The 26,746-nt window shown below is 49.6% G+C and overlaps 2 protein-coding genes across 5 annotated transcripts in view; one reads left to right on the top strand and one right to left on the bottom strand.

Annotated features, from left to right (window-relative positions):
- Positions 1-26,746, top strand: part of Kazn (kazrin, periplakin interacting protein) — a 990,282-nt gene that overhangs the window by 712,504 nt on the left and 251,032 nt on the right.
- Positions 11,344-25,297, bottom strand: LOC134487030 (uncharacterized). Its single transcript, XM_063288640.1, has 2 exons — positions 16,355-25,297; positions 11,344-12,164 (listed from the first exon to the last, which is right to left on the bottom strand). The coding sequence occupies exon 1, from the start codon at positions 25,259-25,261 to the stop codon at positions 23,675-23,677; it is 1,587 nt and encodes a 528-aa protein (XP_063144710.1). The 5' UTR covers positions 25,262-25,297; the 3' UTR covers positions 11,344-12,164; positions 16,355-23,674.

Below are 26,746 nucleotides of genomic sequence, written 5' to 3'. Positions count from 1 at the left end.
CACTCTGATTTCAACCCTCAGACTTTAACAGAGGGAAGGCCATTGCTGCCCCAGGCCTGGGTAATTGAGCCGTTTCAGTGGCTGCAGAATGTCTATCTTCAATCCTGAGCTCAGAGTGTCTTTGGCCTGAGCTCAGAGTTAGGGTAGAAGCTGGACAAGATAGGTCTGAGAGAGACTCATCTGACAATCAGAAAATGCTGCTTTTTCAAATACACATTAGGAGGCTTCGGTTCCTGAAATGGGGACAGAGGCTTTCTGGCCACTCTGTCCACTGCCAAACCCATCCTCACTGCCAGGGCCTTTGACAGTCACTTCTTCAGCTTGCCTGAGGTGGGATCCAGGCACCTTCAGAACTGAGTGGTATCTCTTCTTGCAAGGAGTTCCGAAAGGTTCCACACACCTATTCCCAGTGTTGAGAACCTGCTACAAGGTGCTAAAGAGGTGCTCGGTCCAAGATCAGCTCATCCGTGCACAGCAGCTCCCTCCAATGAACCTCTCTCTGGCGTCCTGTCTTAACTGTGCGACTCGCTCGCTCACTCACTCCAGCAAATTTGCCATCCAACTTGTGCCCTGGCCAAGAAAACTTCTTTCCAAAGACACGGAGATGTCAGCACCTTGTCCCAGAACCTCCAAAATGTCAGCTAGGCACTGGAGAGGTAGCTCAGCTGATAGTTTTCTTAGCATGCATGGGGGCCCTGGGTTCCATGCCTGTACCACATAAACCAGATATGGAGGTGCACACTTACAATCTCAATACGGGGGATGCGGATGCGTGAGAGTCAAGGTTATCTTCGATTGTATAATGTGCTCAAGCCAGTCTGGGCTTACTCGAGACTCTGTCTCAGAAGAGAGGGGACTGAAATTCCCTACTCAAAAGAGCTCAGCGATAAAACAGACAGAAGCTCTGTGTGTCAAGCTCCTTTGCAAGTTAGGGGGAATCCTGCCAGAGGACTTGGTGACAAAGTGCTTGCCTCATATGCACAAGGCCCAGGCATCCATTCCCTGGATGAGAGACAGAGGCAACTGAGGGGAAAGGAGGAGAGGAGGAGGAAGAGGAGAGCATAGTAAGATAGAATAACAGAGAGACAGGTCATGCTAGTAAATTTGGGGAGCGGGCTAGGGAGCCACACTGAGGAAATGACATTTCAGGAAAGGTTTGCACTGGGTCTTGGGGCTGTTTGGGTCTCTGGAAAAGCAAGTGTAGAGACCTTGAAGACTTGGAAGCCATAGCATACAGGCAGCACAAAGTGTAGGTCCATCAGGCACAGCCACAGTCTCCACAGAGGGTAACCTTTTCAGTACCCAGGAGCTCGGTCAGAGTACCTTGCAGGCACTTTCTGAATAGCTGAGTCCATCTTGGAAGGCAGGAGAGGACAATCCCTCACAGTGTTCCCAAAGGAAAAGGTGTTCACCTGACAGCTGAAAGACAGATGTGTCAGAGACATAGGAACAAGGTGCAGGAGGGTCTGTGGAGAGAATGGGAGAGGCTGGACATTTGCCGGTGTGTCCGTTATCAAACGCTGTGTAACAAGTCACTCCAAACATAGCAAGCAGCTTACAGTGACAGGCATGTGTTGCCTTGCACATCAGTTGCTTGGCTGGGCTGGTTTCACTGCTGACGCTAGTCGCTCCAGGCTAGACTCCATGCTGGCCCGGCAGTCCTGCTCCCTGGCGTTCTAATTCCTCTCTCAAGATTACATTCAATGTCTTGGTGGAATTCTGTCCTCTGCCGCCGTAGAATTGCAGCCTCTGTCCTTTGGTAGTGTTTGCCACAACCCAGCCTTTCACTGCAGAGCCTTGCCGCAGAGGGCCCCTTCATCACCAGCACGTTTTCCAAGCCCTTAGGACCGGCTCTCACCTGAGGAGGTCAGAGCCCATTCAAATGGTCTCCCTTTCTCTTGATTGTTTGTTTTGAGACAGGATGTAGCCCGGGTCTCAAACTCACTGTGTCACTGAGGCTGGCTTTGAACATGTGGTCCCCCTGCCACCACCCAACGTTGATGACTGTAACCTAAGCAAAGGTAGTATAATCTGTCATATTCCCAGTTCTGCCTGCACAAGGGACACATCCACAAGTGGGGTCTTGAACCCATCCACAAAGACTACGTGCTCTTTCGATCATACCCAGGTCCTCAGGTCATTTGACAAGGCTCCTCTTTGGCTGGCATTAGTGGAGACCTAGGATGTGTGGACAGGGCTTCCACCATGGGAGCTTGCCCCTTCCTCCCCCAGGTACAGAGGGAAGGAAACCCTCATGGCTGCAGTACTGTCTGGGTTGCCCGAGCCCTGCCTGTTCCCTGGCATGCTCAGTCTTATTGACATTGGCAGCCCCGTGTCTCTCACCAAGCCAGTAGTGTAATTGACATAGAATTGTCTCTGAGCATCCAATTAATCAGCAAATAAATCATAAACCTGGGGCCATTCATTCCGGGAGGCAAAGAGGCTGCTCCTGGCTCCCTGCTTCTGGAGATCATGGAACTTAGACCTGATACAGCTCAGATGAGCTGACGAGAAGACAGGGGAGGTGAGCGGGGAACTTTCAAGGCATCCGTGAGGACCCAGGATCTGTTTGAGTGCTCTGGACAGGCAAGTTCATCTTCAGGAGGTCGACGAACTGGATTTCATTCATTTTTAAAAAAAGGAAAAGCATCTCTGGACACGGTCATGGAAGCATGTGTCTTTAAACCCAGCCCCCGGGAGTCTTAGGCAGGCAGAGTTCCACGAGGTAGAGGCCAGCCTGGTCTACATTGTGAGTTCCAGGCCAGCCAGGGTTACCTGGTGAAACCCTGTCTCAGAAATAGAAAAGGAAAAACAGCAAAAAGAAAGACAGATACAAAGAGCAAAAGAGCATTCTAGAGAAATAAAGGTAACGAGCCACATCTTTATTTTCATTAATTCATTAATTACTTTACATTCTCCTCCCTTTCTGCCCCCCTCCCCTTCTCCTCAAAGAAGGGACCTCTCGTGGATACCAAGCTGCCTTGATATATCAAGTAGTGTAGGACTTGGTGCCTCTTCTATTGAGTCTACACAACACTGTCCACCAAGGAAAAGGGATCCAAAGGCAGGCAACAGAGTCAGAGACAGCCCCTGCTCCTGCTGTTAGGGGTCGCACATGACGACCAACCTGTACATCTGTTACATAGGGCCTATGTCCATCCAGTGCATGCTCTCTGGTTGGCAGTTCAGTGTCCGTGAGCCCAGGTTAGTTGACTCTGGGGGTTTTCTTGTGGTGTCCTTGACCCCTCAGATGAACCACATATTACAAGGAAGGAAACTAATCCTCAGAGAATGGAAACAGAAACAAAAAAGAGACCCCAGAGTATCAGTCCATCTCTGGGAAACACCTAGGCTCATCCATGATGCTGCAATCCTAGGACAGTGAACCCTGGAGACTATACCTAGGCTCATCCATGATGCTGCTATCCTGGGACAGCAAACCCTGGAAACAGTCTCTTCAGCCTTTCTCTGCTTCGTTCATCTTCCTCTTACCTACTGGGTCCCACTGTGTGCCAGTGCTAATGGCATTTCCTCCCACAAATCCCTCCATCTGCGAGGATATGAACACTCTGACTTTTAAACTGATGGTTCATTATATTACTCAGAGCTCTCTGGAGGAAGAGACTGGAGAGAGTGACTTGATTGTCAACCTGATTATGTCTGGAATTAACTAAAACTCAAATGACAAGGCACACCTGTGAGGGGCTTTTTCCCGCCTCCATTAAGTCATTTGAAGTGGGAAGACCCACGTCTTCTATTCTGGATCTTTGAGATGGGAGATAAACCTTTAACCCAGATCCTTTGAGGTAGGAAGATCCACCTTTAATCTGGGCCACACCTTCTGCTGGAAGTCTCACTAAGCACATAAAAGGAGGAAGTTTTTGCTCTTGGCCTGACTGCTCTTGCCTTGCTAGCAAGTCCATTCCTTCACTGCATTAGAGCCTACTTCTTTAGGATTCCAGCATATTCTTAAGACCAGCTGAGACATCCAGCCTCGTGGACTGAAGAATTCTCAGACTTTCCATTCATAGACAGCCACTGTTGGATTAGCCAGACTACAGGCTATAAATCATTCCAGTAAACCCCCTTTCTATATATAGAGAGAGAGTCATTCTATGCATTCTGTCACTCTGTATGACTCTGACAAATACAGATACACATTAAAAGGGAATATATTAGATGGGCTTGCAGGGTAGTCTGGGTAATCCAATAATAAACATATGTATCTGGAGAGGCTGGAAAGCTGCTACTACTCGATCTGTAAGGCCAGTGATCTGTAAGGCTGGTGATCTATCTATAAGGCTAGCTGTCTCAGCTGGTGATGAAGAGATGAAGACCTGGACTAGTCCTAGAGCTGCTGGTCTTCAACCAAGTTGGGTTCTGATGTCAGCCGAGGATGGAGTTATCAAGGAGTAGAGGCAGTAGAAGCAACAGAGTAGATGAACACGCCAGTTAGACAGGAAGACAGTCAGGCAAAAAGCAAGAGCTTCTCCCTCAGACCTTCTTGTATCTGGATTGTTGCTGGAAGATGGTATGCTGATCTGAATTATAATAACCCCCATAGGCTCATACTTGGTACCCAGTTGGTGGAATTGTTTGGGAAGGATTATGAGGTGTGGTTTTGTTGGAGGAGGTGTGTCACTGTGTTGGGCTTTGTGATGTCAAGACCCCTATGATTCCCAGTGTGCTCTCCCTGCCTTGTGGTTGTGAATCAAGATGTGAGCTCTCAACTGTTCCTGCCACCGTGCCTATGTCTACTCTGTGTCACTGTCATAGACTCTAACCCTCTGAAACTGTAAAGCCAAATTACACACATTATTTTATAAGCTACCACGGTCACGACGTTTTAGTGCAGCAAAGAAAAATTAACTAAGATAGAGGGCACCCATATTTAGAGTGAGTCTCCCCACCTCAATTAATGTAATTCAAATCATTTCTCCCAGATGGGTCCAGAGGACTGGCTTAGTTCCTTCTAGATCCGATCAAGTTGACGACCAAGGTCAACCATCACATTCAGTTTTTAACTAAGACACACAGCTCAAACGGCATCTCTGGGCTGAGGGTGTGGCTAAGAGGATGAGCTTGTGCTTAACATGAGCAAAGCTTGGGCCTCAACCCTCAGTGCCAAGGTAATAAAGAACCAACAACATTTGCCTCCCTCTGGGCAGCAGGGTGGTGGGGTCTATGGTGTGAGATCTAGGAATACGGGGCCGAGGATATAGCTCAAAGCTAGAACTGTCACCTAGCATATGCAAGACCCTGGGTTCCATCCATACTATTGCAAAAAGATGCAAAGAGAAAAGGGAGGAGAGAGAAAAGAAGGGGGTGGGGTGGGGGAAGAAATGATTGGCTGGGACTGCCCTGTGGGTAGTTGTGATGATAGAATCCGGAAATGTGGACATAAAGGAAGCCTAGCTCCTTCCTAGGAATGCAGGATGTAACTGCCCACCCACCCTAACTGTGTGATTATATGCCATTCGTGGAATTCTCTCCATGGTTTCTCATAGCCCACTACTGATTCTGGCCAAACCCATATCCCTATGTGAATGGACTCCTGGGATATTCAACCCTGGATGCCTTGGCTTTGGTAAGAGTGAATGTGGGAGGTGACAGGATGCCTCGTGTGTTTGGAGGGGATTGGAGCATGTCAAGGAGGATTCAGGAGGATGCAGAAGAGAAAGGTGGAGCAGGACCAGGGTAGACAGGATGCTACTCCCTGCAATTAGCGGGTGCTCAGCTGGGGCCGTGCATGGGCAGCCCAATTGCTTTCTAAGCTCACATAAGAAAAGGAAAGCAAAATGAACCCATCACCGTTTCCCAGAGGTAAAGAGTCCCACGTGGCCCCTTGCATGGTCAGCGTCGGGATCACAGATGGGTACTGCCACAGACAGCGTGGTAAGCATCAGTCCTTCTCTCCAGCTCTCGGGCCTACTGTCTCTATTTGGCCACAGGTTCCTAGCTCCTGGGTCCTCCCCAGTTCCAGAACTCCCAGCTTTCTGGACCATCATAGCATTGGCAGGAGAAAGACGGACACTGTCCCCAGAGCTCAGCAAGAGTGAGGCATCCTGCTCACCTCCCACTTGCTACTCCCAAAGCCAAGGTCTCATAGGTGGAACATCTCAGGAGGCCATTCCTATAGGAGCACGGGTGTGTTCAGAATGGGTTCCAGGTATATAAGCAACCAGAGAGGAGGCCACGGATGTCATACACGGGACTGATCACTGTAGCTAAGAGGTCCGATGCCGATTGTTCCGTCCATGGAAGGAAAGGCAAGGCCAGATGTCAATCAGCCAAGAGTGGGGTTTCCTGAAGCAGTATCAATGCAGGCAGACAAACCCCACCACAAACAAGAGATTCAATTGAGGTAACTGGAGCCCCCCTGGGGCCTTAGACCCACAAGCTACTCCTTTCATCTGAGGCTCTTATAGTGAGCCTTAAAATGAGAGGTCATCCAGTGTTTCGGGAAGTGGTTGTCCATAGTCATTGTTATGGCCATGGCTATCACCCTATATGGTTCCTTACACCCAGGCAGCAGAAAATCTACCCATTTTTACACATGAATAAGGCCAATGGGGTTGGAGGGGCACTAATTATGGCTACCACTGTGCTTCCGGTATCCTCCATGTGTCTGAATATAAGACTCGGGGTCACCATACTTAGTTTGATCTATGGATCCCATATAGTAGGAGCCACTGACTTTATTCTTAAAGAAGAAAAGTGAGGCACGAGAGTTTAGGTCATCCTGCTATGACAGCAGGGGATGGTTTTGACGGCTAAAGTTGATGATGGTAATGACGGCGGTGGCGGTGATGATTGTTGTGTTTATAAAAAGATGGAGGAGGGAGGGAATATGCTTGGTGTAGCTGTAGTCAGGTGTTGGGGAAAGGAGTGCTTCCTCAGGGCCATGCTGAGGTATCCCTTCCCCCTGAGGGACCAGCCACATGATGAGGGCTGTATAGTATAGAGTTCATTCAGGGCATGGGGAGGGGAGTTGAGAGGGTAGTAGAGAAAGAGAAAGGCAGAGAGAGAGAGAGAGAGAGAGAGAGAGAGAGAGAGAGAGAGAGAGAGAGACAGAGACAGAGAGAGACAGAGAGACAGAGAGAGAGAGACAGAGAGGAAGGAGGAGGAGGAGAAGGAATAGAGGAGTAGAGGCCGGCCGTGAGCATGTGGAAAGAGAGAGGGGAAGGGAGTGGGGAGAAGGGGAGAGGGGCGAGAGAACAGAGCAGAAGCAGGAAGGCAAGAGAGAGCGGAGGGGCCAAGCAGCCCCTTTTATAGTGAGTCAGGCACACCTGGCTGTTGCCAGGCAACTGTGAGGCGGAGCTTAGACAAAATGCTAACAATGACGGTGATAGTGATGTCATCGGTGGTAACAATACTGATGGTAATGACAGGTGGTGATTATAAGGGCGGCGGGATGATGATGATGATGATGATGATGATGATGATGATGATGATGATGATGATGATGATGGTGATAAGGTTTGTGCTGTCCGTGGCAATGGTGGTGATGGTGATAATAACAGTGACCAGGAGGCTGGTGCCGATGTTACTGTAAGTGCAGTACAGTTTGTAAGTAGAGATGGGTGCGTTTTTATGGTGGCTAAGCCCACCTAAAGAACATAGAAATCAAGCTACATGTCGTGGCCAGCATCCAGCGCCACCTGAATCCCCTCTGAGGCGGCTTCGTTCGTGCTTCATGTACCACCGAAGGTGCAATGGGTGCTAAGGTTGCTCTGAGTTCAGCCAGGAGTTCCTCTGCTCAGGGACATTAGGACTTTGCCTCAGACTGACCGCAAGGGTCAAATGTTCATAAAAGGAGATCTTAGTGAGGCGACCAGATTGCCTTAGAACCTAAACACCAGCTTTGGGGCAAAATCTAACCACTATCCCGGTGCTCTGGACCTGGAGCCCCTAGTGCCAGGGCCAACCCCGGGGTGAACATGGGCTATTGTCATGGAGAAGTCAAATCCATTCTGCCCTTATTAAAAGGGCTTTTTACCAAGACAGGTTTAAATGAGACGCAGCTTTAAACAGATAGGACCAATAACGCAGGAAGGTAAATAAAGAGTCCCCGGGACAATCTTGGGATATTTTTTTCTTTGCTGCTAGCAAAGCCAAGGGTAATTAGCAACACTGTGAGGATGGGAGAAGAGATTGCCTCCGCCGTGCTAATTAGCAGTTACTAATAGTCATAATAAATCCAACCGGAGGCTGAGTGAGTGCTTGCAATGGCGACAAGCTCAGCATTGGGGATCCCCTGATTCTCTGGGCCACAAGCTTGGCCCAGATTCACGTCTTTAATTCCGTTAGGTTAGATGGGGGGAAACAGTCGTTGAACATGGCAGAAGATTGAGGGAGGCTGTCTGCTAGTCCCTAAAATTACCACTATTACTGAATGGCAGTGTCAACAGCTGGCACCACAGGCTTCATTTACATGCCATCAGGGGCCTGTTACTTCCTCCCTCAGGCTAGCAATTTAGGCAACAGTCACCACCACTCTCTCTGGTGCTACTCACCTCTGTGGGGGTGGGGGGAGCAGAGTGTTCACTTGTCAGAAGTTGGTTCTCTAGAGCCTGTTCTGAGTGAGCCCTTCTGCTGGGCAGCAGGCATGGAAAGGGGACCCATGCAAGGAAGGCCATTAGTCTCAGCCCCTAGGGAGCATCAACCAATAGAAAAACGACTTAGGAGGTATTGATGTGGAAGGAAGAATTGCCAACCAATTACTTCATCGGGAGGTGTGTGATGTCCGTCGTCCTTGTCAACTTGACTACATTTGAAATCACCTAGGAGACACACCACTGGCTGTGTCTGTCAGTATTTCCAGAGGCTCAAGTGAGGATAGACCCACCCTGAACGTGGGCAGCACCATCGCATAAGCTGGGGATGGACTGAATAAAAGGGAGAAAGCAGACTGAATGATCACAACCGCTCACCTCTCCTTGCTTCCTGACTATCCAACGTTGTTTCCACAGTCAGAAACAATGCCTCAACCTCCTCACATCATGCTCCCCCTGTCGCGATGGGTGGTACCCCCAAACTGTAAGCCTAAGTGTCCTCTCTCTCTCAAGCCACTTCTTGTTGGATAGTTTGTCACACTGAGGAGAAACTCGACTGGCACCAGCTCTATCTGATTTGGTTTGGTAAATGTCATCTGCAGGGCCGGGGCTGTATCTCCACAGTAGGACCCGTAACAAAGCATGACAAAGTTATAAAAGGAAATAAAATCACCCACCAGGTGTGTTCAAGTGTGAAGGCAGGTATGTTGTCGCCTTTTGTGGCATATAATCTGATTTAAAGCCAGTAGAGAGAGATGGATCTCAGGATTTCTCCCAAAGATGTAAGCTGAAATTAATCACATGTCTACTTATTTAGCTGGCCTTTAGGCAGGCAAATATTTACCTTATCTCTTAGCTTATTGAACTGTGATTATATCAGTTGGCTGAGCCATGATTTCTAAAAAGAAAAAAAAATTTTTTAAATACCATGATTCGGCCTGTCAAAGGACTCAGGAATAACCAACAAACATACCGCCTGTGCCATTCTTTCCCATTGCAGACATTACTAATTAATTCCAGTACAGACATTAGTAATCAACGTCAGCACTCTTGTCCTCTGAGACCCATCTCAGCCTCAGGATCTTTCTCATGGGACTGCTGTAGGGAGCTTCCAGAAGTCCATAGCCACTAAACAGTGTCTAAACCATTTACTCTTCTAGGTGGCAGTCTTGTACCCACTGCTTTCTGTAAGCTCCTCTGCCAGGCCATTATAAACATTGGCAAACCACCTAAGGATTCAAAAAAATAATAATAACAACCTCAGTTGTAGCCATAGGATTCTTCCCTAGCTTGGTTACCAAGAACAGCCTCAGTGGAACACCCTCCCCACTCTCCAGAGGGCACTGTGGCCTAGCACAAAGGTCATGGGGAAGTGAGAAATTCAAGCCAAGGAGAAGCATCAGGTAAGTCAGAAGAGAAGGCTAGCCCCACTGCAAGCTGCCTCTTCTGACTCTGCCATGCAAGGGAGGGGGAACAACCTGCAGGCAGGGGGACCATCAAGCTTCCTAGTGGAAAGGGTGTGTTCTTCAAGGCTGGTTTTCCACTCAGGGTCTCTGTCTTGCCCAGGGCCTGAGCATCCCACACAAGGAACAAGGCTACCTGTTCAGCTTGGAGCTAACAAATGTTCTCTGGATTCCCCAATTCCTTTCCATCTCCTGGTTACACTGTCAGCCATTCCTAAAGCCTTAAGTGTTATATCAGTCAGGTGTGAGCGTGTGTGTGAGCGTGTGTGTGTGTGTCTGTGTCTGTGTCTGTGTGTCTCTGTGTGTGTGTCTCTGTGTGTGTCTGTGTGTGTGTCTGTTTCTGTGTGTCTGTGTGTGTCTGTGTCTGTGTCTGTGTGTGTATGTGTGTCTGTTTCTGCGTGTCTCTGTGTGTGTATGTGTGTGTGTCTCTGTTTATGTGTGTGTCTGTGTGTGTGTCTGTGTGTGTGTCTGTGTGTGTGTGTCTGTGTATGTCTGTGTGTGTATGTGTGTCTGTGTCTGTTTCTGGGTGTCTGTGTGTGTCTGTGTGTGTATGTGTGTCTGTGTGTGTATGTGTGTATGTGTCTGATTCTGTGTGTGTGTCTGTGTGTGTATGTGTGTCTGTGTGTGTATGTGTGTATGTGTGTGTGTGTATGTGTGTGTGTGTATGTGTGTATGTATGTGTGAGTGCATGTGTCCATGCGTGCAATTAGAGTGGCTTTCAGGCTGTGGCTCACATACTCTAACAATAGCTATCTCCCAATATAAAAGCCAAGAATGTGATAGTTACTCGTCAGAAGACTAGATGCCTCAGCAGTCCCAATATGGGACTAGCTAGCAGTCCCAGGATTTCTAGAGAGCTGCTGGTCTTCAGTCTACATCGCGTTCCTGAAGAGTCGGTTTTAACACCAGTGTATGAACGCCCCAGCTGCAGGATAGATGAACTTGCCTGTGAGAGTGAGGGCAAGCAGGCAAAAAGCAACAGCTCCCTTCTTCTGTGTCTGCCGCCAGAGGGTGTGGCCCAGATTTAGGGTGGGTTTTGGTTGAGAGCCAAGATTAGCCATCACAAGAGTCATGTGTCTTCTCTGCGTCACAGCGTCCTGAGCTATCCAGTTATGAGAATACCAGTGTCCTGCCTTCCTTCGGGTCAGTGCGCAGAGCCAGATGAGCTCTTTGTGGGGACACCCTGTGTCTCATCTGTGGAGGCGGCTGTGTGACTCCATGGTACAGTGTCGTAGAACAAACTCGTGAACCCCGCCCAGAGCAAGCGGGAGCGGGAGAGACTCGTGGCTTCTGAGCTACCACACCTATGCCAACCTCTTCCTCCCTTTTTCCTTCTTCCTCCCCCCTCCCTTCCTCCTGATGCTGCAGATAAAAACACTAAGCAGGCTTTCTACCACCTAGAGCAGGGTTCTCTGCCTTCCTAAGCTGCGACCCTCTAGCACAGCTCCCCAGGTGGTGGTGACCTCCAACCATAAAATTATTTTCATTGCTATCTCATAACTATTATGAATCATAATGTAAATATCTGTATTTTCCAAGGTGACCCCCCCCACCCAAAGGGGTTGCAACTGACAGGTGATCACCACAGACCTAGATGAAACCCAAGCCTCACAAAGACAGTTTCTCGAAGGACTTTGGGGGTTATTGGTTTGGTTTGCTTCTTCGAAACTGTTCCGTGCAGCCCAAGCTAGCCTCGAACTCCACTGTAACTAAGGTCGCTCCCAAACGTCTGACCTTCTGACCCCACATCCCAAGTGCTAGAGTTACAGGTACACATCCTCGCGCCCAGCCATAATTTCAGTCTTGATCATCATGAGCATGTGGTTTGCCTGGCAGACACCTGATGGAGAGTAGAGGGGACTGTCTAGTCTATTTGTGAGACATTGAGTACAGCATTATTTCATTAATTAATTTCATTAGTTCAATGAGCGCCTTTAAAACATAGGGATCAGGGGATGGAGAAATGGTTTAGTGGTGAAGAACACGTATTTCTCTTCTGTAGAACCTGGGTTCAGTTCCCCAGCGCTAACATCAGGCGTCTTACAACCACCTGGAACTCCAGCTTCAGGGTTCCAGTGCCCTCTTCTGGCCTCCACAGGCATTGCATGCATAAGGTGCATATACAGACATACAGGCACACACAGAGCTGAAATAAAAACAAATATATATATGTACATTAAATGCATTAATCTATATTAATCTATGTCAGGACAGCACCTTATGGGGTTTACCACAGTCACAGCATCCTCTGCCTTGTTCAAAAGGGATACTGTTAGAAGGCGGCAAACATGGTCCCCTGATCTCCCTGCACAGTGGGATAAACACCTAGTTCCTTCACATGCCATCTGTTGACATAAATTCACAGTAGCTGGAGATGTGCAATTCCCCATATTTCAGATCTAAACACTGAGGCTCCAGGGGAGCCACCACAGCACCTCGAAAAGTCTGTGTCTGGGGGTGGATGGGGAAATGGCTCAGTGGGCAAGCATGGACACTTGGGCTTAATCCCTAGCCCCTACATAAATATCTGGCTATGGCCTCACATGTACCGAATGCCAGCACTGCAGGGGACATTGGATCGTTGGGGTTTGCTGGCTGCCTGTGCAGCTCCCAGTTCACTGAGAGACACTGTCTGAGGTGAATAAGGTAGAGAGTGAAAGAGCAGGCAAGGCACCTGACCTCTTCCTCTGACTTCCATGTACGTCAACATACATCATGTATGCACGCGCGTGCGCACACACACACATACGGCAGGGGAGGAAGAGGGTATACATATGCACACGCACACACATCAGGATATACAGTGTCTGTAACTTCCCAGATGTGCTGGCTCACGTCTGTCATGCCAGTACTTGGACAACAGAAGCAGGAAGATTCCAAGTTTTGAAGCCAGCCGGGCATACAGCAAGGCTGTGTTTCAAAAAAACAAAATAAAGCAGCTCAGGGCTTGCCTTTCTTCCCCTCGTAGACTTGTCTCCTCGCCTCTTCCTTGAGGAGCAGCCGCACTGTCCCTCTCTGTCCGTGACAAGATTCCCTTTCTTGGAGAAAAAAAAATGGCAAAGTAAAATCCTTGCACCCCATTTGTCTTCCGTTCCCTCTGTGAAGCCTGAGGAGTCCAGAACCTGGGAGAATTGATTAACTCTGAGTCGTTAATTACTCTCGTACGGAGAGAAACTGATAAGGCCTCCTCGAGTCTAGGGAGCTGGCTTGCACGAGAGGCCTCCATGAGGTCAGTGTAGAGGGGGTATTAGCGCTTGGGAAAACAATTGATTGGAGATCTAGGTGGGGGTCCCCATCGCAAAGCTGTCCCTGAAATTAACCACTTGAATCTGCCAGGACTGCCAGTGACCAGGCCTGACTTTGCTCCCCATGGTTCATTTCTACTCCAAGATTCGTTGACGCTCAGTCAGGGAGGGAACAGTCCCTGTGTCACATGGGGAGGTAACCCAGATTTTGGCCCTTTTCTAGAGATGCTTTTTGACTACACGTGAGTCCGTTTCGGTGTTCTTTAGTAGCTTTCTTGCCTCAGGAAAAGCACACCTGCTCATTGTGGGTTTAACCTAAATCCCACCATTAACATTTTGGTGGGCATTCCTCTGAGTCTTCTGTGCCTGGCCACACACCGGTACACTATGTGTGTGATATGTCTCCAAACAGTGACCTGTAACCTCCTACCCTGTAAACCACTATCTCGGTTCCTTCTCTGTTGCTGTGATAAAACGATTGGACAGATTCTAACTTAAGGAAAGAAAGGCTGGTCGTGGTTCACAGTTGGAGGATACAGCCCATCATGGCAGGGAAACCATGACAGCAGGAGCCTGGGTCAGCTGGTCAGGAAGCAGAGAGAGATGAGCACAGGTGCTCAACTCACCCTGGCCCTCGAGACAGTGCCTCCCACAGTTACACTGGCTCCTCCCACTCCAGGCAGCCCAATCTGGATAATTGCTCATGGGTGTTCCCAAAAAGCTGGTCTCCCAGGTGACCGTAGAGCCTGTGAAGTGGCAATATCAGCCCTCACACCTCCCTATTGTGGGCTTTACCTTCCTGCGTGACTTTTCTTTTTACTGTGACAAAAATACCCTACAGGAGAAACTGGAAGAAGAAAGGGTTCACTTGGGCTCACAGTTTGTAGGAAGGCACAGTGGCAGGAGCCGGAGGCGGCTGGTCACATGGTATCCACAGTCTGGAGGCAGAGAAGGATGGATGAATGCTGGCCCTCTGCTCCCTTTCTCCTCCCTAGTTTCTCTGGTACCCTAGGCTTTGGAGCAATGCTGCTCACATCTGGGACGAGTCTTCCCACTCCAATTAGCCTAATCGAAACCCTTTCTTAGAGACATGCCCAGAGTCTCCTAGGTGACTCTAGATGGTGTCATGCCAACAGTCAAGATCAACCATCACGCCCTCTTACACAGAACTCACAGTGACACATAGATAGCAATGGCTTGAGGCGCTGCTCCCAGATTTCTCATAGGTCATCTCATTCCTCTGTCCCCATGCCCACTGAAGTAAATTCCTCAGCTCTCTCAATGTTGTTGTAGTGGAGATCATGAGGGCTCAGAGCAGGTAAGATGCTCCCCTAAGGTCATTCTTCCAACTCTGGGACTTGAATTAGGTAGCTTGGGGTTGATCTGTGCCCTTTACTGAAATCTACACCACCAGTTTGTCCTGAATCTAAGGATCACTGGTGAGTCTGGCTCTGGGCAATAAATCCCTACCACACACTGTCCTTACTGTTCCTCGTTCAGCACCATCCTCCACTCTTGTTTCCAGGGCAGACATCACTAGTCAATCACAGCACCTTTTCCTGAGGCTCCGAGATTACTATAGAATCCTTCCCGAGGAACCACTCCAGAGCCCATGGGTGCGATTATGAGATGCCTTCCCTATCTGTCAAAATACAGCCTTCTCTTTTGTGCACGAGGAAGCAGCTTGTGGGATTGACTTGTCTGCTCTGTGGCTGTCCATCTTACTCCCCTAAGACAGGGTCTTTCAATGAACCTGGAGCTAGACTGGCAGCCAGCAAGCCCCAACATCCCATCTTCTTTCCCACCCCACAATTATAGACATGCACGTGACCACGCCCAGCTTCTCACATGAATGCTGGGGTTCAAATTCCGGTCATCCTGTTTATATCAGCAAGCAATTTTATCCATTGAGCCATCCTCCCAGCCCCTAGTTGTGGATTGTTTTAAAGACAGAACAGGGTTCCTGGGAAGTTCTCATGCATAAAAGTTAACATTCATTAAGCAGAGTCTTGTCTCCACGCAGATTCCCACAAGTTACAGAGAAGAAAATGAGACTCAGGCTTGGATTAACATAATTACCACTGTCTGCTTCTCATTGCTCCTTTGCGGGGCATGGTGCAAGAGGACAGGCCCTTCCTGGCCCGGACACTGTCAGTGCCCAGGACTCCACGGGGTCTTTCCTGGAATGGTACTTTAATGATCGCTCAAGTGGTGTTTAGCCTCCAATTAAGAGCACAAAGAAAAGCTGGAGCTAAGCAGGGTGAATGTTCCAGAAAATGCACCCACTTAGAAGAAGCTGGGAGAGTTAGCAGGCACACAAAGCCACCTCTTGACTGAAGCAGATGCCTTGAAGGCTCCAGGGACTCTACCCCCCACTGACTGAGAGGAAGTGACTGGGTCTAGAATTGTGCCTGGGACTCCCCCCTTGAACTTGGGAGGTGTGACTATGAATTGGTCTCTCTGTAGGCACACTCATTCGTGTGCATAGCAAGCTTGTCCCAGACCTCAGGAAGTTCCTGGGGACCCCCAGGGTCTGATGAAAATCTACATGGGCAAATCTTTCTGAGTTGTTTTATTTTATTTATTTTAATTTCTTTGCAAGGTGGGTCTTTTTGTGGCTAAAGCTGGTCTCCCGTGATGTGTCAAGCCAAGGATGACCTCGAACTTCTGGTCTTCCTGCCTCTACTTCTCAAGTGCTAGGATCAGGGGGGTGTGCACAACCTCACCCAGTTTACAGAACGCTGAGGCTCAAACCCAGGGCACTGTCCGAGCTAGGCAAGACTCTAGCCCATGAGCCACATCCCTGGCTCCTCCTCCTCCTGAGCCTAAGTCCTGCTCCTAGTGGGGCCTGTGGGAGTCTCTTCCCTACCCACCTAGCTCCTCCCGACCCCCATCTCCCCTTCGCCCTTATGCCCTCACTACCAGATCCACTCCTTAAAGGAAAACGCAATGCATCGAGCACAAGCTAAGGAAGGCTAACTTTGACCTCCTGCTGACTTACCTTCAGAAACACCATTTGCCCAACCCTGGGCCTCCTGTGATGGCACCAGGTTCGTTTAGGAGAGAGTTCCTGCTGCTGTCGCAGACCTACCTTACTGCAGCGTCAGGTTTTCCTCCACCTTCTCATTAAAATACCCTGCAGCAGGGACCAAGGAATGAGCCCTGAGTTGCATAGCATACACAAAGCCCTGGGTCCCAGCCTCAGCCCCACACGAAGCAGGCAAGGAGCTCAAGGTCACCCTTGGCTACAGACAGAGGTTGAAGCCAGCCCTCGATGCACAAGACCCTGTGAAAATAAAAGTGAAACTCGTGCAGTCAGCAGAAGGCGGACTATGGGACCAGTGTCTGCTCCCACAGCGATCTGAAACAACTCTGGGGTCACAAATTAAGCCACATCAGTCCAGTTTCTCCCTTACACCTCCCTTCCCCCGTGTACGTACTGTAAATATAGAAAGTGACTCGTGGGCTTTGAATGTCTTCTTAAAGACTGCCGAAAGGACACATCATCTCTTTATCGGAACTGCCTTGGCCTCATTTCTTACGGAGGGGAAGAAAGCCAGAATGGAACCTTTTGTGTCTCTGCCAGCAGAGGGTCAGCCTCGGCCCGCCACTCTGCACACGGTTTTGGTTAAGCATCCCTTTAACTTTTAATTTGGATATTGGGGTTTGAGATATTCTGTCCCAAGTGGGAGAAATAATTGTAAAACTCACTTGAGAATCTCTAAGCCTCTGCCTGCTGGCTGGAGCTCGGGGGGTTAGAAAGTAGAGGTCAGAGCGAGGGCTGTGGCTCATGTGAGGCCTGTCTCTCCCATGCCAACCCTTAGTGTCCACGGGTAGAATTCACAGTGGCATTATTGGGGTATGTTCGCCTCCCCGACAACCCCAACTTGAGTTCGTACCTGCTGCTACTACTGCCTCTCCAGGACCCAGAATCTGACATGGCAGAAGGCAGACAGCTGACTGCCAAACCCTGCAGAAAAAGGCTGGAAGGTAACTGAAAAGAAATCAATTCCAACCCAAGGACTGAGCTGGAGACCCAGCCCTTCCACACGCTGCCTCTGAACCCTTGTGTGAATTTTAGTCACCCTGAGTTTCAAAATCCCCAACAGTGAAATGGTGTTAGTGGTAGGCACCAGATGAGGGGTGTGTGTGTGTGTGTGTGTGTCTGTGTGTCTGTGTGTCTGTGTCTGTGTCTCTGTGTCTCTGTGTCTGTATCTGTGTCTCTGTGTGTCTGTCTGCCTCTGTGTGTTTGTGTCTGTGTCCATGTCTTTGTGCTTCTGTGTGTGCGTGTGTTTCTATGTGTGTCTGTGTGTGTATGTCTGTGTGTCTGTGTGTGTGTCTGTTTGTGTATGTGTGTCTCTGTGTGTTTCTGTGTCTGTGTGTCTTTGTGTGTGTATCTGTGTGTCTATGTGTGTATAACTGTGTGTCTGTGTTTGTGTGTGTGTACCTCTCTGTGTCTATGTGTGTGTGTATGACTGTGTGTCTGTGTCTGTATGTGTGTCTCTGTGTGTCTTTATATGTGTATGTTTGTGTGTACGTTTGTCTGTGCATGTGTCTGTGTGTCTGTGTCTGTGTGTATGTCCATGTCTGTGTGTCTGTATGTGTGTCTGTTTCTGTGTGTCTGTGTAAATGTCTGTGTGTGTCTGTTTGTATGTGTCTGTGTATGTGTCTTTGTGTGTCTATGTGTCTTTGTGTTTCTCTGTGTGTATGTCTGTGGGGGGGGGGGTCTCGGTCTGTGTCTGGATCTGTGTGTCTATGTGTCTGTGTGTCTGTGTGTGCATCTGTGTGTGTGTGTGTGTGTGTGTGTGTGTGTGTAAGTCAGAGGACAACCTCAGGGATTGTTCTTAAGGTGCCATCTTTCTGTCTGTCTTTTTGATATTCTGTCTGCCTTTGGCCTGGAACTGGCCAATTATTTTAGGCTGGCTAGCCATGAGCCTCAGGGGTCTTTATCTCTGTGTCCCCCATGCTGGGTTACAAGTAAGCATACCTTTGGCACATAAGTTTTGGAGCCATCTCCACAGTCCACATTTCCTGAGGTTTTATGGTGAAACACTATGGAGAGTAGATGGTGCTACAATAACCCGGGAGCAGTCATTGCCTGGAAGATGGTGTGGTGGGCAAACTGTGGCGAGCCTGCCTACTTAGCTCAAAGGGGACGTCCTGAGCCCCACACCATTCTGACATCACACGGAAGCAACAAGATGAGCTTGGTGAGCTTGGCCTGCGTCTTCTCTGAGAAGCACCCACAACTGCCTGGAGGTTAATTTTTAAAACAGGGAGGTGGGGTGAAGGAAGAAGGTACAAGACCTCGTGTGTGCCATGTTACCCAGCATTCATAGCAGGTTGAACTCCTGACCCAGGACTCCCTTAGGTGGAATGTTATGTGTATACTGTGGCTATGGCTGCCTACGAGTGAGTGCCTGGACTCCAATGCCCCTTCACCACAGATTCAGTCATATGACTTCCCTGGCCAATAGGGTGCTAGCTAGCAGGGTGTGATAAGCTGAGCCTACACTCTTTCCTGTTGCCCTGGGATCACCCTGTCTTCTCTGCGTCCGCCCCACCCCAGCTCTTGGGTCACAGGTGCATACCTCCACACCCAGTGTTTTTGTGAGTGCTGATGACCTAGCTGAGCCCTTCATGTTTGTGCAGCAAATAACTATAGCCACTGAGCCATCCTCCCATCCCCCCTCCACTGAGCCATCCTCCCATCCCCCTTCCACTGAGCCATCCTCCCATCCCCCTTCACAAAGCTTAAACATAAAGCTATGGGGACACTGGATAGCCGGATAGCTGGGTTGCATCAAACCCTGACATTTCTTATTTCGATAATTGAAGCAGCCGAGCTGAAGCATGTTGTCGCACGCACGTCCCGCCGTGGCTTTGGTAGTGCCGTGGCTCTGCAAAAAGCGAGGGGGGAAAAAATCAATTCCCACTGTACACGGAGTTTGATTTATTACTGCTGAAAGAAGAAATTCTTTATCTCCTACCCAGTCTTGGAAAGGACTAGCTCACACTCAGCCGCGAGAGTCTTGAGGAGGGAAGCCGTGTTTGTCCAAACTTTGGCATTTTGAGAACGTCCACAACTATTCAGAGGACGCTTGCATGCTCCCAGTTTTTACGGCCCTCGTTTGTTTTTGATTAAGCAATTATAGGCACTAAAAGACAATCTGTGGAGTGCAGCCAGCCTTCCTGCAGGACTGTTGCACACCAAGGAGCAGCAGAGGGCTTTGGTTTTCATGACCAAAGGAGGGAGAGGGGAGTGGTTGGCTAGGGTAAGAGACTAGGAGGGGATCCGAATGGGGGAAAGGATCCGAATGGGGGAGGGGACCCGAATGGGGGAGGGGATTCAAATGGGCCTAGGGCGGAAGTCCTGGCTACCACTGGACACAACCCCTGGTGTTCATTTCGTTTTGTTTTGCTTGAGATAGGGTCTCACTATGTAACTCAGGCTAACTCAAGCTCCCACAGGTCCACCCTTCTCTGCCTCCTGGGTGCTGGGATTTAAGGTGTGTGCCACCACGCCTGGCCCTCAGTGTCCTATTCTAAGCAGTGGCTATATGCACCCCCTCAGCTCCTGGTGTGAATGAGTCACTCTGAGCTTCAAAATCCCCAACAGTGAAATGGTGTCAGCGGTAGCCACCTGATGAGGGTGTGTTCGTGTGTGTTTGCATGCGTGTGTGTGCATGTGTGTGTGCACATGTGTTCTGTGGTTGTGTATGTACTTGTATTTGTGCATGTGTGCCCATACACAGAAGCCAGAGGACAATACATTATCTTCTATCACTCTCCATCTCATTCCCTTAAGAAAGGCTCACTCGGGGCTGGGGATTTAGCTCAGTGGTAGAGCGCTTACCTAGGAAGCGCTAAGGCCCTGGGTTCGGTCCCCAGCTCCGAAAAAAAGAACAAAAAAAAAAAAAAAAAGGCTCACTCATTGAACCTTGGGCTTACAGTGTGTTTTTTTTTTTTCAATTAAGATGGTTGGCCAGAAATCACCAATGATCCTACAGTCTTCAGGCACACAAGAGTGCACACACACACACACACACACACACACACACACAGGTGTGTACGCACAGAAATATACACACATGCATACCCTTGAATACACACACACCCAGGTATGCACACGTGGCCATGTCTGAATTCTTCTGTGAACGATGGGGACCAAACTCACCATCATGCTCATAAAGCAAACGGTTTCACCCACCAAGCCCTCTCCCCAGCCCAATCCCTTTAATCTTGAGTATGCACACCCCTACATGCTTCCTTTGGGGGAGCACACACCCACCTGCTGTTTTCCAACAGGCTGTACTTGAAGATCCTCTCCAGAAAGATCTCCAGTGGGGTCTCTGGAGTTACTTTGCTCACAGGAGACTCCAAAGCCCCTGGGAATTAATGTCTCCTCCTGGCAGCCAAAGGCTGACCCCTGGGGAAGCATGAGTACCCATGAGCACTAAGATCTGGCTTACTCTCCAAAGTCCCCTGGGACTTCGGGTAAGACTGGAGAGACAGGGCTTGCCTGGAAGCACCTTCCATTAGCCTCCCAGTCTTCCCCGTCATCTTCCCCATGCTCTCACTGGAAGACTTGCATCCTTGAAATATCATTGTATCCAGTACCTCAGCTTTTGTATCCAGTGCTGCATTTTGCCAAGTCTAGAGTTAAATGTTCGAAATACAGTGTTACTTTAAAGGTGATGCTGGGAAAGTCTTAGGGATGTGCCTTGCCCAGTCACTAGCGCCTTGTAAAACTCAGTTCATGCAGATCCATCCACATCCCGGTTGAGCTGAAACCTGGGTAAGAGCCGTCCTGGAACAAGGACTTCTTGTTGCCGTGGAACCCTCCTGACACCCCCAAATCCCCAGCACAGTGCATCTAAAATGATTGTGTATTTTACTTTTACATATAGTCATTGCATGGGAAGGCATGTTTATGCACATTTATGGGATCAAAGGACAACTTGCAGGAGTTGGTTCTCTCCTTCTACCCTGTGGGTACCAGGGATGAAGCTCAAGCCATCAAGCTTGGTGATAAGAGCCCTTACCCACTGAGTCACCTCACTGGTCCTAGAGTGTTCTTTGAAAATAATGCAGACAACTGGGCAACTGTGTAAGACCCTAGGGCAATGGTTCTCAACCTTCCTAATGCTGCAACCCTTTAATGCAGTTCCTCATGTTGTGGTGACCCCCAACCATAAAATTATTATGTTGCTACTTCATAACTGTAATTTTGCAACTTTTACGAACCACAATGTAAATAGCTAATATGCAGAATATCTGATTTGTGACCCCAAAGGGGCTACAACCAATGGAGGAGAACCACTACTCTAGAACTGTGCTCTACACAGCTGTGCACAAGTATACAACAGGCCAGGATACAAAGACTTTAGATTCTGCAGGCTGTAAAGTGTCCTGTAACTCTTCGCCTCTGCCTTTATAGCCCCAAAGCAGCCACAAGTCATATGCGAACAAGCGGGTCTGACTGGCTTTCAATAAAACTTTATTTATAAAAATAAGCAGTGGGCCGGACTTGGTCAGCAGGCTATAGTTCTGCCAAATTCTAGTCTACACCATAGCTAGTGTGTACTTGTTCCTTCCCCAGCCACCAGGCCCATTCTACCTACCTCCCTAATTCATTCACCTCCTGTAGATCTCTACCACATCCCTGCCCAACACACACACACACACACACACACACACACACACACACACACACACACACACGTCAGCTGCCTCTCTCTTTGTGCCTGGAGGTTTTTTCCTGAAGCCTCCTGCATGGTTGATTTTTGTCACTGTACAATTACTGACTCAGATGTCACTCCTCAAAGATTCATCTGTGACTCTGCACCGTCTACGAGGTCCCCTTGTCCCAGACCTTCTTGAGTCGACCACATTTGTAATTAACTTAGTCCCCACCTCACTTCTTTGGAAGTGTCTCTGTTCTCCTGGGAGGCCTCTAGGATGTCTGAAGGTATCAGCAGGTCCTCAGCCTGTATCCTAGGGCCTGGCCCCAGGAGTGTTAAATAAGCATTTGTTGAGTTGGTGGCTTCCTGGGTGTTCCTCGAACCACACAGACACACAGACACACAGACACACAGACACACACACACACACACACACACACACACACACACACACACAGAGGAACATGCACAGATTGAGAGAGAGACAGAGAGACAGCACTAGGATTTCAGAAGGTTGTCTTGACCATAATGAAAGTCTTCCTTATGTCTCCTTCCTCATCCATTATCCCGGTAAGTGGAGCACCTCCCAGGAGGACTGCCAGAGCAAATCCTCCATCTTCCTTTCTCGGTCCTAAGCCTGAGCCACGAATCTCCAATCTCCAGGCTAAAGACACCATGAGGAAGGCGTTCTCGGAACGCAGCTCTGAGATTTCCAGTTAATTAAGGATGGGTTTAGGAGTTAGTCAACATCTGGGAGGCAGGTGTATTCCCCACTGTGTGCTGCTGACTCGCTCTCCAGCGATACACACCGCAGGAAGATGAGCCTCTTCCCAGCATCCTCAGCTCCTAGCCACCTGGTGCTCTCAATGGGGAGACCATGGCACCTGCTCAGCAAAGCAAAGCCACCAACACACCTACTGCCCTACTCGTTTTGTCTAGAGACGGGAAAGCAACAGTTCCCCCCCCCCCCGGGAACAGGACTCAGTGTCACCAGCCTGCAGATGCTGTACAAACCTCTGAAACATGCTCAGTGCTGCGGAGAGGATCAGCAGCAGTGACGGAGAGGTAGCACAGTGCTACTCTAAGCCAGGGCTCTGCAGTTAGGTGACCTGGATCAAATCCAAAGCCTGCACCCAGTTGTGTGCATTTGGTAGGGATTTCGGAGTCCCTGGAGCCTGAGCTCCCTCATCTACAAAATGGCAATTAGAGCCAAACTGTTTTCAAAGACTCAATGGCTTGCCACCTCCATACGTTATGTGCCATATGGAATAGCATGTCTGTGGGAAGCGCCCCGACAGTGATTCTGCTGGGCCGTGCCTAACTTTCTACTTCTGCAAGGGCCAGGATTCCCATGGCTGTATTAGGTACTTTTATGTCTCTGTGACAAAATACCTCATAGAGGCACTTAAGGGAAGAAGGCTCTGTTTTAACCCCTGGTTTCGAGCATCACAGCAAGGAAGGCTGGGCAGAGGTCATGTGGATGGGAGTGTATGCCAGGGAATCCTCACATCCTGACAAGTGAGACATCATAGGACGAGTCCAAACCAGGAGCACCGTCATAACCTCTAAGGTCCACCCTGGTGACCTAAGTCCTCCAGGTAGGCCACATATCCCAAAGTCTCTACAAGGTCCCCAGAAACAGCACTACCACACGGAGACTGAGTGTTCAACCACAGAAGCCTGTAGGGGACATTTCATATTCAAACCACACACGTTGGGCAGGTGGATCAAAGGAGGATGGAACAACTTGCCTTGGACACTAGAGACCATTGCTCTGGTGGGACTGTTAAAGACTTATCTGAAGGCCAGCAGTAGCACCGGTACAATACAGCATGTACCTGTATTCTCAACACTTTGGAGTGTGACGCACGGGGGAGCACAAGTTGAAGGACAGTGTGAGCTATAAACTGAGTTCCAAGACAGTTCAGCCAAGCAGGACCTTTGATTCTAATAATGAGAAAGAGGAGGAGAAGGAAGAGGAGAGGAGGAGGAGGAAGAGGAGGAGGAGGAAGAGAAGAGGAGGAGGAGGAAGAGGAGGAGGAGGAAGAGAAGAGGAGGAGGAAGAGGAGGAAGAGGAAGAGGAGGAAGAGAAGAGGAGGAGGAAGAGGAGGAAGAGAAGGAGGAGGAAGAGGAGGAAGAGGAAGAGGAAGAGAAGAGGAGGAAGAGAAGAGGAAGAAGAGGAGAGGAGAGGAGGAAGAGGAGAGGAGGAGGAAGAGGAGAGGAGGAGGAAGTGGAGAGGAGGAAGAGAAGAGGAAGAGGAGAGGAGGAGGAAGAGGAGAGGAGGAGGAAGAGGAGGAGGAAGAGAAGAGGAGGAAGAGGAGAGGAGGAGGAAGAGGAGAGGAGGAAGAGGAGAGGAGGAAGAGGAGGAAGAGGAGGAGGAAGAGAAGAGGAAGAAGAGGAGAGGAGGAAGAGGAGAGGAGAGGAGGAAGAGGAGAGGAGGAGGAAGTAGAGAGGAGGAGGAAGTAGAGAGGAGGAAGAGAAGAGGAAGAGGAGAGGAGGAGGAAGTGGAGAGGAGGAGGAAGAGGAGGAAGAGAAGAGGAAGAGGAGAGGAGGAGGAAGAGGAGGAGGAAGAGAAGAGGAGGAAGAGGAGAGGAGGAGGAAGAGGAGGAGGAAGAGGAGAGGAGAGGAGGGAGAGGAGAGGAGAAGAAAAAGGAGAGGAGGAAGAGGAGAGGAGGAGGAAGAGGAGAGGAGGAAGAGGAGGAAGAGGAAGAGGAGAGGAGGAGGAAGAGGAGAGGAGGAAGAGGAGAGGAGGAGGAAGAGGAGGAAGAGGAGAGGAGGAAGAAGAGGAGGAAGAAGAGGAGGAAGAAGAGGAGGAAGAGGAGAGGAGGAAGAGGAGAGGAGGAAGAAGAGGAGGAAGAAGAGGAGGAAGAGGAGAGGAGGAAGAGGAGGAAGAGGAGAGGAGGAGGAAGAGGAGAGGAGGAAGAAGAGGAGGAAGAGGAGGAAGAGGAGAGGAGGAAGAAGAGGAGGAAGAGGAGGAAGAGGAGAGGAGGAAGAAGAGGAGGAAGAGGAGGAAGAGGAGAGGAGGAGGAAGAGGAGAGGAGGAAGAAGAGGAGGAAGAGGAGGAAGAGGAGAGGAGGAAGAAGAGGAGAGGAGGAAGAGGGGAGGAGGAAGAAGAGGAGGAAGAGGGGAGGAGGAAGAGGAGGAAGAGGAGGAAGAGGAGAGGAGGAGGAAGAGGAGAAGAGGAGGAAGAGGAGAGGAGGAGGAGGAGAGAAGGAGGAAGAAGAGAGGAGGAGGAGGAGAGGAGGAGGAAGAGGAGGGAGAAGAGGAAGAAAGCAGGAGACAAAGCAACAGATTCTTACCTGTGTTGGAGACATTTGCACACACTTGAAGGGCAGTACCAAGCAAGGAACCTCCCTCCCCTCCACAGTAAGGGCGTGTTTCTCTCAGGTTAGACTCGTTCTAGAGAGAATGAGACGCAGACGTGCCAGGCACCAGGTCTAAGCTCCTCACCTCACCTTCTTGGTCCCCCTCCTGCAGGATGATGGTTGTCCATGCTAGAGACAGCTATCCCGAATGTCCTCACTCATGGAAACTGGGGCCCGGAGCCCTGGGGCTTCTGGGATGTGAAGAACGAGTGGACAGTTCCTTGATCCGTGTTTCCATGGATACCAAAGCTTCGATTCCTCATCCCCATCCCGAGGTGCATGTGGGGCATGCGGGAGGAGGCTTTCCTTTTAGTCTCTTCACACACACACAGCTCCATGATGGAGGACAGAGCTGCCCACAGGAGGGTGTTCACACCCAGTCCATAGCCGGGGATGTCGGTGAATGTAACCTTTCTACTCAGGGTCACTTCATTGTCCCCTGCAGTGAACAGAGGCACTTCTGCTGGGGGAGGGCGGAGACCAGAAATACCCACTGCAGAAATGAACAAAGTGGAGATCTAAGTAACTGGAAGCCATCTTTAGCGTATGGTGTTGACCTCAGCTCATGCATTTAAGGTCACGCTTTCAAGCCTCAGGCAGCCAGGTGGCCAGCTCTGTGACAGTCTGGGGCCTCGTTTGTTGCCCACACCACTGTGTTTTCCCAGCCCAGGACACAGTGCCTGGTGTTTGCCCAAACCAAGATGAACAAATGAATGAATGAAGCATCCCTCTGCCTTCAGATAAGGCCACCTCCCCCAAGCCTTCCTCTGGGTCTCCAGAGACTCTCAAGGTAGGTGATGACACGCTGGCTGCCTCGTGATCAAACATCCTCTGGAGCCAAAGCACCATCCTTTTCATCCCGCCCGCAGGGACAGACAGACAGATAGACAGACAGGTGGATAGACTGGATGGATGGATGGATGGATGGATGGATGGATGGATGGATGGATGGATGGATGGATGGATGGATGGATGATGGATGGATGGATAGATGGATGGATAGATCAGATAGATAGATAGATAGATAGATAGATAGATAGATAGATAGATAGATAGATAGATAGATAGATAGACAGACAGACAGATAGAGAGGTAAGTAGGTAGGTAGACAGGTAGGTAGGTGGATGGACTGGATGGATGGATGGATGGATGGATGGATGGATGGATGGATGGATGGATGGATGGACGGATGGATGGGTGATGGATGGATGGATGGATAGATCAGATAGACAGACAGACAGACAGACAGACAGAGAGGTAAGTAGGTAGGTAGGTAGGTAGGTAGGTAGGTAGGTAGGTAGGTAGACAGGTAGGTAGGTGGATGGACTGGATGGATGGATGGATGGATGGATGGATGGATGGATGGATGGATGAATGGATCAAATAAATAGATAGATAGGTGGATGGATTGGATGGATAGAGAGAGAGAGAGGG

Source organism: Rattus norvegicus, chromosome 5, assembly GCF_036323735.1.
Source record: "Rattus norvegicus strain BN/NHsdMcwi chromosome 5, GRCr8, whole genome shotgun sequence".
Taxonomy (NCBI): domain Eukaryota; kingdom Metazoa; phylum Chordata; class Mammalia; order Rodentia; family Muridae; genus Rattus; species Rattus norvegicus.
The sequence above is the reverse complement of the archived record's forward strand: the minus strand, read 5'-3'. Positions and strand labels throughout refer to the sequence as shown.